Here is a 12,530-nt window from a genome sequence, read left to right on the forward strand (position 1 = left end):
AATTGAATCTGAAATTCAATTTTTGTGTATGTTATTTTGTATTTGAAGTCCTTCACTCTGTGATTCCAAAATGGTCCATGCCATCCATGTGTTTACGACAAAAAACATAATCTCATTGTTAAATGTCATATAATAAAACAATTGTGGACTTTCGGTCTATCCCTGATTTACGGACCTGGTCGGAACGATATTCACCTCGGCCTTCGGCTTCTGTGAATATTATTCAGACCAGGTTCGTAAATCAGGGATAGTCCTCACCTGAAGTCCATAATTGTATAAAGGTCTTTATAAATAAGTCGTCTAACACAGATCTATAACATGTTTTAGTTCTGGCGACGTTTACTGTATCTAAGATCATTCATGACCTGTTAGATTCCTTTATTTAAATAGAAATAACCTATTGATTTAACAAGTGGAACGTTAAATAAATACGGCCTGCACTCTGTATCGGCGAGGTCGAGGTCTATTATGATAAAATGTATGACGAGGGCCTCGTAAACACTATTTACTGAGAGTTTACCAGGTTTTGTCGTCTGCTTTGTTGACTTTTTAGTTCCTGCTATTAATTATTTGTAGCGACTTTGAGCACCGGCGTGGTGATGCATATCCTGTTTAATCATTTTTGAAGTTATTAGTGTACGATATACACTATAGTCTATAACGTATGTATGGCTTATTGTTTTACTTACATTAACTACATTATCAATGTGAAACTCTTATCTTGTCTATAATATATTTGTGCCATGTTTTTCTTTGCTTTATCTAATGCGGTACCTCAATCCAGTCTGTAATGTATGTATACCATGGTGTTCTATTAACAACACTATTACGGGACTCCTAGCACAGCTATAATGTGTATGCGCCATGGGGTTTTATTGACAAAATCTTCACAAAACTCATATACAGTCTTTTATATATCTTCGCCATGTTTTTTATAGGTAGTATCGAGGGACTACTCGGAAATTTAAACCAGGATCCTAAGGATGACCTGGTTTCCCAAACTGGCGATGTCTTACCCTCCAATTCGTCTACCGAAGTTATACACAACAGGATGGGCATGTCATGTACGTGGTGCGAATGCTGTAATTTATGTTGAATCCCTGATGAATAGCAAAGTCATGTCATTCGACACTGACACAAGAATTACTTCAAGATTATTTCAGAATATAAAATGCTAGTTGCAGTATTTCACTTGGATATCGTAATATTAAGGTTGTAAGGCAACAAAATCCGATTTTTAATTCTGAGTCTCAAAACACTACAATCTTCATATACAGTTGTCATTCGGTGGTTAAATGTGGTAGATGGTTAACAGCAATCATACATGATACGTTTCATACAAGATCACTCCATCAAAAATACTATTTAAAGACACCTTAATGTAACATTTTCTATTTATTCGTTTGCAAAAAGTAAATTTTCAATAGTAAAAAATGATTGCATGTACCCATACTTAGCCAATAAAAATATGTTCTCGTTTCGCTTGTTTGCATTTACAATACACGTATTTGTTCGATTTGGTTTGGTTCGGTTTAGTATTTTTTAACGTCCTATCAACAGCTATGGCCTGTGTGCAAGATGCATGCGTGTAGTGAATGCGTGTGTTTTGGGAGGCTGCGATATGTTCGTGTTTGTCTCCTTGTGATAGAGCGGAACTGATGCCGACTTTATTTTGCTACCTCACTGAAACATACTGTCGAAGACGCCCAGCAGAACACCTCGCCCGGTCACATCATACTGACCACGGGCGAACTAGTCGTCCAACTCCTAAATTGCTGAGCGCTAAGCAGGAGTAGAAGCTACCATTTTTACAGACTCTGGTATTTGATCGAAGATCATTTTAGGCGCATGGTTAATGAGTACTTATATTTCCTAATGTTTATAGGTTTGCTTGTAGTTGTTTCCGTGGTATAGATTTCTCTAAGGTTTTTGCATTTATTCTTTCTACATTATGACAGGGCGAATCACAGAGGACGAATCTTTGTTTACTTATGCAGTAGGAACCTCGTACGACTCTGTCCAGGACAAGACTTTTTCGCCGGTATTTGATGTTCCCGTATCAGCCGTTGATAATGCCACACGAGAGTTATGTGGAAACGACACATTTTGTTACTATGATTACTACGTCACAGGGGACAATACCATGGCGAGATCCACACGCATGTCCACCCATACCTTAGCCAAGCTTCAAGAGATCTCTCGTAAAAGTATGTGAGAACCCTGGATTGTGTGTTGCTTAATGAAGGGGAATTTGATGATTATAATATATAAACTAAAATTATTTCATCTTTCAACAATTCGGTTAGCAAGTTTCCACTTAGATTATTTGGTAAATCTTACTTAATATACTGCTGCCTATTACTATTGTATTGATAAATTGATGCGCTAAACCGTCTTAAATATGCTATTGACTATTGTATTGCATGTTACTGACTATACACAATGCATAACCAATCTCATCTGTGGATAAATAAATATAAGTAAACAATCAAAGTTATAAACACATTGATGACTATTTTATTTCGGTTTCCAAGATTGTATACAGTGTTTGGTTGCTTACAGCTGTAACCTGTGGGTTTCCGCCGGCTGTGGAACATGGACAGTGGAATATCAGTGGTGTAGATGTTGACGACACGGGCAAACTTATTTGCAACTCTGATGCACAGCTCCAAGGGTCCGGTCACATAACATGTAACACAGAAGGTCATTGGAATGCCAGCCAGAGCTACTGTGTTCCCTCAGGTATTGATATTATGTGTAGTTTGGTTGTGTTATGCTTTTGTTACTCGATTATTAGTCTTTCGGCTAACCCTACAGCTGAGGTCACGGTTCGTTTTAAATTTTAGTACATTTTTAAATATAACATGGCTTCCATGTAAATTTTTCAAAATCTTTGTTTGCAGTAGTAAAAGCAACAATTGACCCAACCACGGAAGCGACCGGATCTAGTAAGTACAATATTGACCTTGACCTCACAGGCTGAAATAATTCGTAAGTTGTTCAGCGCTATAAAGAGGACATTCCTAATATAATAAATAATTGTCTTGATAATTTCAAAACGATTTTTTCATAATCAAAAAGAGTTTACATAGTATACTTCATTTGTGTCATGTAAGGGATGTTAATAATTGATAGTTTTGTCAAAGTTCACATACATAAACGTTGTGGGTGGTTCTTGTCAAACAATTTATGCATAACAAAGCTGTATCCATTATAATTTTCTCGTATTTGATATTCAGATGAGTAATTATTATTTCAACAGTAACATATACAGAACAACTTCAGTTTTTTTCCTCAAATTGGTCATTTTATCGTATATACTACAGTACTAGACATTTAAGATATAATGCCGAATGGTTTATGCTCGAAATTTTATCTGTAATTATCAGTATTTAAGTAGGTAACGAATAAAGGCTTAATTGATACATTTAAACACTTTATTCCAACTATGCATATTTCGTATTTTAGATTCCTGGTTAATCCCTGTGGCGATTGGTATTGCATCCGTGTTTACACTCATCATCGTTATTCTGGTGTTCATCGTTCTCGTCAGGTGCTTCTGTTGGAAGAAAAGCAAGGCGAAAGGTCGAGATGACACAGAATTTTCGAAATCAACACAGGAATTTGACAATGTGGCGTACCAATCACGTACTTATTAAATCATTAGTTCCTAGTAACTATGTCTGAAGCCGATATATACCAGTCAGATCACATCTTTATGGTATATATGTTGCTTAAAATCTATTTATTCAACTTCTTATCTCCAATTATTTTAGGACATTTAATTACTTTTAAAACCTAGAAAAATATCATTTTCAGGCTTATCAAATGATATAAGGTTTATACATCATGATATATTCTCTAAACAGAATTTTTGATGTGGAATTGACGTCAACAAGTATCTTTGAAATAAAAATATTGTAATAACTTGTGCAATCATACATTCCTTCTGCTATAAGACAACATTAATTTATTCCCGTACGTGATATTTTTATTCGGAAGATATTTATTATGTCCCCCTAACAAAGTTTGGGAACATAATGTTTTTGCTCCGTTTCATATATATTATTTTATTATTATTATTATTATTATTATTATTATTATTATTTCTTCCACTTTCTTCCGTCGACGAGGTTTCCGACATGTTTCTCGAAAATTTTAGGGCGAAATTCAACGAAACTTTACATGAGTGTTTGTGTATATTATGTGTATATTATGTGTGTATATTATGTGTGCATATTATGTGTGTATTATGTGTATATTATGTGTATATTACGTACCGTGTCACTACTAAAGTGTGTATATTATGTACCGAGACATTACTCAAAAGAAATAACTGTGGCTATCAAGGTTACAGCAAACGTTCGGGACTAGGAAATCCACCAGCAGAGTCTACCATCTTGTATCTTTAATGATTAACACACACACAAATGTGATTGCAAAAAAAGTCGGTATTAGATACAGATGCTTCGTTCTTCTAGGTCTCAACGATGATCTTAGACCCGAGACAGATAGATTGTATGTTTTAATCCATTTTGTATTATATCTGATGTGTGACACTTTAATAAATTTCCTGAGTTTTGAATCATATGATTATTCATTTATTTGTTATGTTGCAACAAGTTCTGTGATAGTGTCATGATTCGGTACGAGGCAGATATGTGCGCAAAATGACAAATGACAAAAAAGTATATGTTTCTCTTAGGATTACATTATTCCTATTTCAGATCTGGAAAAAAACACTATGAACTATGGCGTCCAAGTCCGGAATATAACGTCGCGAGGTATTGTTACTTGAGATAGGGGCTTTGCCGAGTGTTTGGCAATTAATGAATCTTTCCCCAAAGGTTGATATTAAACTATCTCACCCCAAGGAGTTGAATGATTCTTTATCTCGTTCACCCATTGTGTATCATATACGTATACAGTAAAACCTCATTATACTGCCACCATTTGTCCACAGAAAGTTTGGAATTATAAAGCAGTTTTAGAGTGACACATATTAAGGAATTCTGAGATAAAACAGAAAAATATGGAAATATGCTAGCAGTAAGTGACATGGCAAATGAAAAAAGAGACATTATATTGAGGTTTTACTATATATCCCAAAGGAACTGGATTAGGTCAATCCTCTGTGACCAAATAGGTCAGTTGCTTAGTGGTCATCCAGACCCCAGAGGTCTAAGGTTTAAATCCCGGTCTGACTGTACATTATCTGTTGATAGTATTGGGAATGTGTATTTTTTATAAAGCCCACCCCTGATTTTATTACCTAAAAGAATAAGTTCGCACATATTTTTCGGCAAATTTCAAAGCGTTTTCATCGTTAGTCAACCCATGATTTCAAAATGAAATGTGCATTTCGATTCTGCATTTAAAACTGGCAGTTCACCGCTCACCTGCATATGTTTATAGAATTTGATATGAGGTTTAGATATAGCACCCCATGGCAGGTACATGGCTGGTACTGTATGCACATTTTAAATTTCAGAAATATCAATCCAGTATTTCTGGAGATATAGCGAGAACATACTCGCTTCAAATGTAAAAATCCGAAAAGGCGGCCTGGTGGCCATCTTGTTTTAATGAATACACCCTAATAGTAACAGGTACTACTAGATAACTTGATAAAAACAAAATTTGGATAAAATCCCGTAATTCCACCGCATACCCACCATTTATAAAAAAAATGACCCAACCAAGAATGCTCCCGTCTAAATTCGGATAATATCCCTTAATCCCTACTGAGAGGAAGGTTTCAAAAAATATTACCTCTATTTCCTCTTTTTGGCCCCCCTCCTTTGCCCGCAGGGAAGGCTGCTACATACCTAATTTAGATGCAATTCCTTAATTCCTATGGTAGAAGAAGGATTTTATAGGTTTACTTCTATTTCCCCTATTCGAACACTCCTCTGTCCCCAGAGGGGGGGGGGGGGGCACACCCACCACACCCACCGTTTATACAAAATTGAGTCCCCTTGGCCAAGGATGCGCCAGTCTAAATTGGGATATATATTCTACTTTCACTTTAAAATCACTTCGAGCAAGAACTATAAGAACTATCGTTATGCTCTTCATCCTAGCTAACGATATCGTAATGTAATAGTCAATAAGATGAACGAAGTGATATAAATAGTCATGATTTACCTATTTTGCACCAAGAAGTTAGTTATATTTTGGCCAATAAGCGTCATAATATTTTGCCGCGCTATGTTAATTACGATCATATGACAATCACATGCCTCGCAATTCGTGCGGTGAAATCAAATTGCATAGAAACAATTACAACTAAAAACACAAATATTTCTTTTTTAACAATAATCAAATATTCTTTTCAACGAAAATGGTGTATATTTGTAAATAATGCAGTCGTCGTCAGTTGTTTACGACCATAACGTTTACTTTGGATCGATTTCTTGCACCATGCTGTTAGGACGGCATGCCCCGATTTAGAGAAACCATTGCTTAAATGATTAAAAACACACCTTCCTTCTGGAGTAATATTTTCATTGAATCGGCATGTTTTCTCACTTGATGTGTCAAGGCAACCGTTAATGTCAATGGAAGGAGCACGTTTTCTTATCAGATTTTTTGTCAGAAAATGTCGGTAGGTCAACGGAGCCATGAAAAAGATGATTTTAATCAGATTGATCTAATCATTTCCATTTCATACACAGTCATACAGTGTAAATTAGATAGCAATTGACTATTGCACATGTTATGTTATTACTAGAAAGCGATGGTCGATCTATTGTTTACCATTGACGGGGAGGAAGCGAGGTGTGAAAATTTTACCTGGAGTGGACAGTTGATCACTTCGGGCGATGTACAGTAAGCCCGACCTATTGTTCAATTGTCCTTGGCCCGTATTCATGAAACCGTTCTCATGCTCAAGCATGGATTCTGTGCTCAAGCCAGCTTTCTTGTAACCCACCTAAATCATGTCAACCATCAAAAAGTCAAATTTAAATATTGAAAACAGTATTTGGCTTCTAGTTACTTCAATTTTTGTCCAAAACTTTAACAAAATAAGAGTTTTTTGTATAGGAGTTACCTCCCTACTTTGCTCCTAGAGAAATCTTCAGCTTTGGAGATAGGAAATAGTAGCCATACATTTAAAGCAAATGATTAGATTGTTCATAATTTACAGTTTAATTTTCCAAATCTCATTTAACTCTTCCGGGAGGTCTTCACACAATCCCACAGGGAAGGAAGACAGGCTTTTTGTCTGCAGCGTTTTGTGTTGTGGTTACGGCCGGGGTTTTCAGTGTGAGAGGAAAATGGGTCAGAAAGTCGAGACGGCCATCGTCCAGCCCATATTCAGGCCGGCCAGCAGCTGGAGCCCGGGGTAGTGGTGAGCAGCATGAGAGGCCTTCTAGTTCTAAACAGCCAGGAGAGGGAGGACCCCTGTCCCCACAGCAGCTGGAAGACGTAATCGAGCAGGTGTCAACTAGGCTGGCACCTCAGCTGGTGGAGGCCGTGCATCAGGCTATCGAGCCTCGGATGGCTGTACAGCCGTCAGGTAATGATACCAGTTCGCCCCAAACTTCTAATTTGTCAATTTGTCACACTAGTAATGTTGATACTGCCTGTTCTCAACAATCAAACAATTTATGTAATGACCTATTCGATCCTAGAGCTCACCAAGTGGCCAGTGTAAGTGACGAGTTAGGACGAAATGTTGTTTCAGCGGTTTGTCAAAAAATTATTAACAATGAGTTTGTTGATCCTGGTCAATTGCTGGCTAAACCTGCTCCCTTAGATGAGGCCAAACTTTTTTCGCTTGTAAACGGGGAGCTTGTTGTTAAGGGTAAAATCAAGAATCCCAAGATTGTTGATATTGATATGTGGACAGATGCGTTTACAGTTTTCATATCTATTTACACTTCTGCTCATCCTGCAGACATTGCCGGTCTTTTGAAATACATGCACACTGTCCGCTTAGGTGCTAAGAGGGCTGGGGGTGTAGCTTGGAGAAATTACGACGAGCAATTTCGCCTTAAAAAAGCACAAGACCACTCCATACCTTGGGGTCAAATTGATCAAGAATTGTGGCTTTTGTTTATGCATGCCCAAGTTAGTGTGTCAACAACTACTAAAGCTGTTAATCGTCCAAACCCTGGTATCAAGAAATGTTTTGATTTCAATAATGGGTCCTGTAATAGGAGTCCCTGCTTTTTCAAGCATATTTGCTTAAATTGTAGTGGGAATCATAGGCGTATAAACTGTCACAACAAACCTCAAAATACTGACCAGAATGTTAACTCTGCTTTTAGGTCAGGCAGTGCCCAGCCTACAAGTTTCCAAGACAAGGGTAACAACAAATTTGTCAGGCCTCGGGCAAACCCCAATTAACAGTCAGTTGTTAGAAAATATGCTTCAAGGGCATCCAGATAGGGATCTAGTCAACTATTTAGTTTCCGGTTTCCGTTCGGGTTTCCCGTTACATTACGAGGGCCCACGTGTTCATACTGCATGTAAAAATCTGAAGTCTATTTTTGGTAATGAGGAGGCTGCTCTTAATAAAATAGATTCAGAAGTTCTAGCTGGGCGTGTTGCAGGGCCTTTTGATTATCTCCCTTTACCAACTTTAAGAATTTCACCTATTGGCTTAGTGCCCAAGAAAGATGGGTCCTGGAGGCTTATTCAACACCTGTCACACCCTAAGGACAACAGTGTTAATCATTTTATCGATGAGAATTTATGTAAGGTACATTATACCAGTTTTGATCATATTATTGACATTGTTCAAGATTTAGGGCCAAATGCTTTAATGGGAAAGATGGACATCAAATCTGCTTTCAGGTTGTTGCCAGTTTCCCCACAGGATTATGATTTATTGGGTTTCAAACTTGGTGATCAAATATTTATTGACAAGTGTTTGCCAATGGGTTGTTCCATTTCATGTGCCATGTTTGAAAAATTTTCATCAGCTTTAGAATGGATAGTTAGAGAAAGAGTTCTTTCTGACCAGACTGGTCAAACGTGGGGTCTAGACCACTATTTAGATGATTTTTTCTTTGCGGGGAAGGAGAGTTCTACTGATTGCCTGCACCTTATGCAGGTTTTTGAACAAGTGTGTGCAGAACTAGGGGTTCCTATTGCAGATGATAAAACAGTATTACCAACCCCTATTTTAACCTTTTTAGGGTTAGAAATAGATGCTATTGAAATGCGAATAAAAATTCCACAAGATAAACTTGAATCTTTGAGGGAGTTATTGAGGGAGGTTGGTGGCAAAAAGAAGGTCACCTTAATAAAACTACAGTCTTTGGCAGGGGCCCTTAATTTTGTATTAGGGCAATTCCACCTGTACGTGCTTTCATCCGTCGTTTCTACAGTGCCATGTCAGGAATTCGAAAGAGTCATCATTTTGTTAGGGTAACCCAGGGGATGAGAGAGGACATACAAACGTGGCTGGTTTTTTTAAATCTGTTCAATGGTTATTGCAGTTTTCCAGAGAGGACATGGGTGGACAGTGATGAACTACAGTGCTGGGGGAGATGGTAGTAAAGGAGGGGGTGCCTATTTTCACGGTCTTTGGGCTTTTATCTCCTGGCCTAGGAAATGGTTAGGATCAGAGGTGATTAGGGATATCACATTTCTGGAGCTTGTTCCAATTGTCATGGCCCTTTATATTTGGGGAGCAGAATTGCATAATAAAAAAATTAGATTGTTCACAGACAATCTCGGCTTGGTTTCCATTCTCAACAACAAAAACGTCAAAATCGCTTCGAATTATGGAGTTAATCAGGACAATGGTACTGAGGTGCATGCTCTTTAATATTCAGTGTAGGGCAATTCATATTGAAGGTCAAGCTAATGGTATCGCTGATGCTATTTCTCGCCAGCAGTGGGAACGGTTTCGTATGCTGGCACCTCAAGCAGCGTTGACTCCTTCAGTGATCCCCGAGGCATTCCAGCAGCTAATCTACGGCTTGAAATTGACAGGCTCTTAGGCGCTTCTATTGCCCCTAACACAAGACATGTCTACCGTACTGGGCTTGATTGTTTTGATGCTTTCCGTCAGTCCTATCAGTCATACAGCGACTGGCCACCTACTGTGCAAAGTGTTGTGGAGTTTATAGCTTGGTTGTCTGCACAAGGGATTTCCCCATCAACTGTTAAGTCTTACATAGCTGGTGTAAGTTTTAAATGTAAGATTAGTGGATTTGTGGACGTAACCCAGTTTTTTATTGTTAAGAAAATGTTGCAGGGCATGACTAGATTAGACGCTAGAGTAGACACTCGCCTCCCAATTTCATCTGAATTGCTTGTTAGGATTACTCAAATTTTGCCAGTAGTTTCTAGTTCAGTTTACGAAACAACGTTATTCCCGGCCATTTTTTCAATAGCCTTCTATGGATTTCTGAGAGTTGGTGAATTAGTTATTGCCAAACAAGGAGAAAATGGACATGCCTTAATGGCACATAATGTTAAAATTTGCGATTTAGAAGGAACTCTAGAGCTAAAACTTCCTCATTCTAAAACTGATCAAACAGGGAGAGGGGTTGTTATTACTTTACAGAAGATTAATTCCCCTACATGTCCTGTTATTTTAGTTTTTAGAGATTCGAAATCAGACTCAAGGATTTTTTTTCTGCCATTTTGGTGGTGTACCAGTTACCAGGTATCAATGTTCAGCTGTAATGAAGAAATCATTGAATGCCATTGGTGTAAACACAGCTGGGTACAGATCACATTCCTTTAGGATAGGTGCAGCAACATCGGCAGCCATGAAGGGGTTTTCTGATGATAAAATTAAAGAACTTGGGCGGTGGGAACCTCGAGCATTTAAAGGTTACATAAGAATTCCAACCGATAAGTTGTTTTGGAGGGGATTCTCGAAAACACTTTAAGCTTAAGTTACAGATCCCTGCAAGACATTCTGGATCGTTGGTTCTTCCATCATCAGACGGGCCTTTTGTCATGCCAGAGATTCCCTGGAAAGGTCCCAGATGGACTTAGGACGACATTTTGTGGCATGCAAAAGGGGGTTTAGGATGGAAAAATTTGCTAAATCATTTGAAACTTTTGCTGCCCATTGATAATCCCCCACATATTTCAGTCATCCACTGTGGATGGAATGACGTAGGTCAGTGTAATTCTTGTGTGTTGAGGCATCGTATGATTGACGTTTTAGAGCACATCTCAGTGCTTTTACCCAATACAAGGTTAGTATGGTCTGCCATTCTGCCACGCCTTAAATGGAGGGGCGGGGTGTGTCACCAGGCTGTGAGAAAGGTCCCAGTTCGCATAAATAGTCAGATTAGTGCTTATGTTGTGAGTAGGGGTGGGGGCTATATCAGGTACCCCGAAATAACGGATACAAATCCTGGTTTATTTTCTGATGACGTCCATTTGTCCCCTCTGGGGAACAGTCTGTTTTTGTACCGCTTACAGCAGGGGCTCCAAGTGTTTTGTCCACCAACGAAAGCATGTCCCCTTAATTCGGAGAGTGTGGCCCATGGCTGTTTACTTAAAATTATAGAAAAAATGTCTAGTCTGGTCCACGCGTTACCATTTTCGAATGGGTTTTTTATTCCCTCTTTGTTTGAATAATTTTTGTTATGGGGTTTATTTCCCATCTTCTTTGAATTATTTTAAATGGGGTTGTCCCCTGGATATTTTGGAATGGGGTTGTCCCCATTATATTTTGTTTACTCTCCTGATGGGACTATAAGATGGCTGCGGGTTTTTGGAGGCCGCCATAATACGCCCATGATTTGTTGGGCTGGTGATTCTCGTCTTGCTATTTTTGCAAGGTTTTTTGACGGGTTTGTCCCGTTGCTTCCAGCGGGGCTTGTGCCCCTGTGTTATTAACTTTTGACATCAGTCCTTTCAGTTTTGTTTTTATATTACAGTTTGAATAATTTGTTTGGCAATGTGTTTTGACAGCTCCATTTTTGTGGGCTAATTTAACGAAAAATGCGGAGATCCTTGCTAGAAATTTTTTCAGCTCTCGCTCGTTTTCTGTTTTGGCTGTGGCAACATTCGTTGTCATTTGGCAGGGTTTCACTTAGGACAACAGAATGCGGTCTCTCTAAATTTGATTTTGAATATACCAAACAGCTTTTATTATTGGAATTTTCTGTTCCCAGTTTCCTTTTAATTCTAGCTGTTGAAGTCATGGCCAATACTAGCCAATTTCTAGAAAATAATAAATTTACATTAACTTCATTTCATTGTGTTTGTCTTCTATATGATAATGGGAATTAATCATATCAAATTAATTCCGGTTATCTTATGAGGACCGTTATTCTAGTCGAAAGTCCAGAATTTGTATAGGAGTTACCTCCCTTGGACATTTTCGTCTACTTTGCTCCTAGAGAAATCTTCAGCTTTGGAGATGGGAAATAGTAGCCATACATTTAAAGCAAAGGATTAGATTGTTCATAATTTACAGTTTACTTTTCCAAATCCCACCCTTCCCATCCCATCACATTTATTTTTGATCCTGTAAAGTTTGGTTTCCAGTTTTGCTGTTGTTTTTCTGATTATATGTTTCAGTCGGAGACTATGACAACCCA

The 12,530-nt window shown here is 38.2% G+C and overlaps 1 protein-coding gene across 3 annotated transcripts in view; it reads left to right on the top strand.

Moving 5' to 3' along the window:
- The window catches only part of LOC110450605 (sushi domain-containing protein 2-like), a 68,394-nt gene that overhangs the window by 14,473 nt on the left and 41,391 nt on the right, over positions 1 to 12,530 (top strand). For 2 of the 3 annotated variants that reach the window (XM_021498215.1, XM_021498214.1), the window contains exons 13-16: positions 939 to 1,064; positions 1,959 to 2,207; positions 2,563 to 2,742; positions 2,904 to 2,948. In XM_021498215.1, coding sequence (XP_021353890.1) covers positions 939 to 1,064; positions 1,959 to 2,207; positions 2,563 to 2,742; positions 2,904 to 2,948 — 600 coding nt within the window. Of the gene's footprint in view, positions 1 to 938; positions 1,065 to 1,958; positions 2,208 to 2,562; positions 2,743 to 2,903; positions 2,949 to 3,468; positions 4,589 to 12,530 lie in introns of those variants that run through there. The other variant, XM_021498216.1, reaches the window with a different exon arrangement.

This window comes from Mizuhopecten yessoensis, unplaced genomic scaffold (genome assembly GCF_002113885.1).
Source record: "Mizuhopecten yessoensis strain PY_sf001 unplaced genomic scaffold, ASM211388v2 scaffold5345, whole genome shotgun sequence".
In the NCBI taxonomy this organism is placed as follows: Eukaryota; Metazoa; Mollusca; class Bivalvia; order Pectinida; family Pectinidae; genus Mizuhopecten; species Mizuhopecten yessoensis.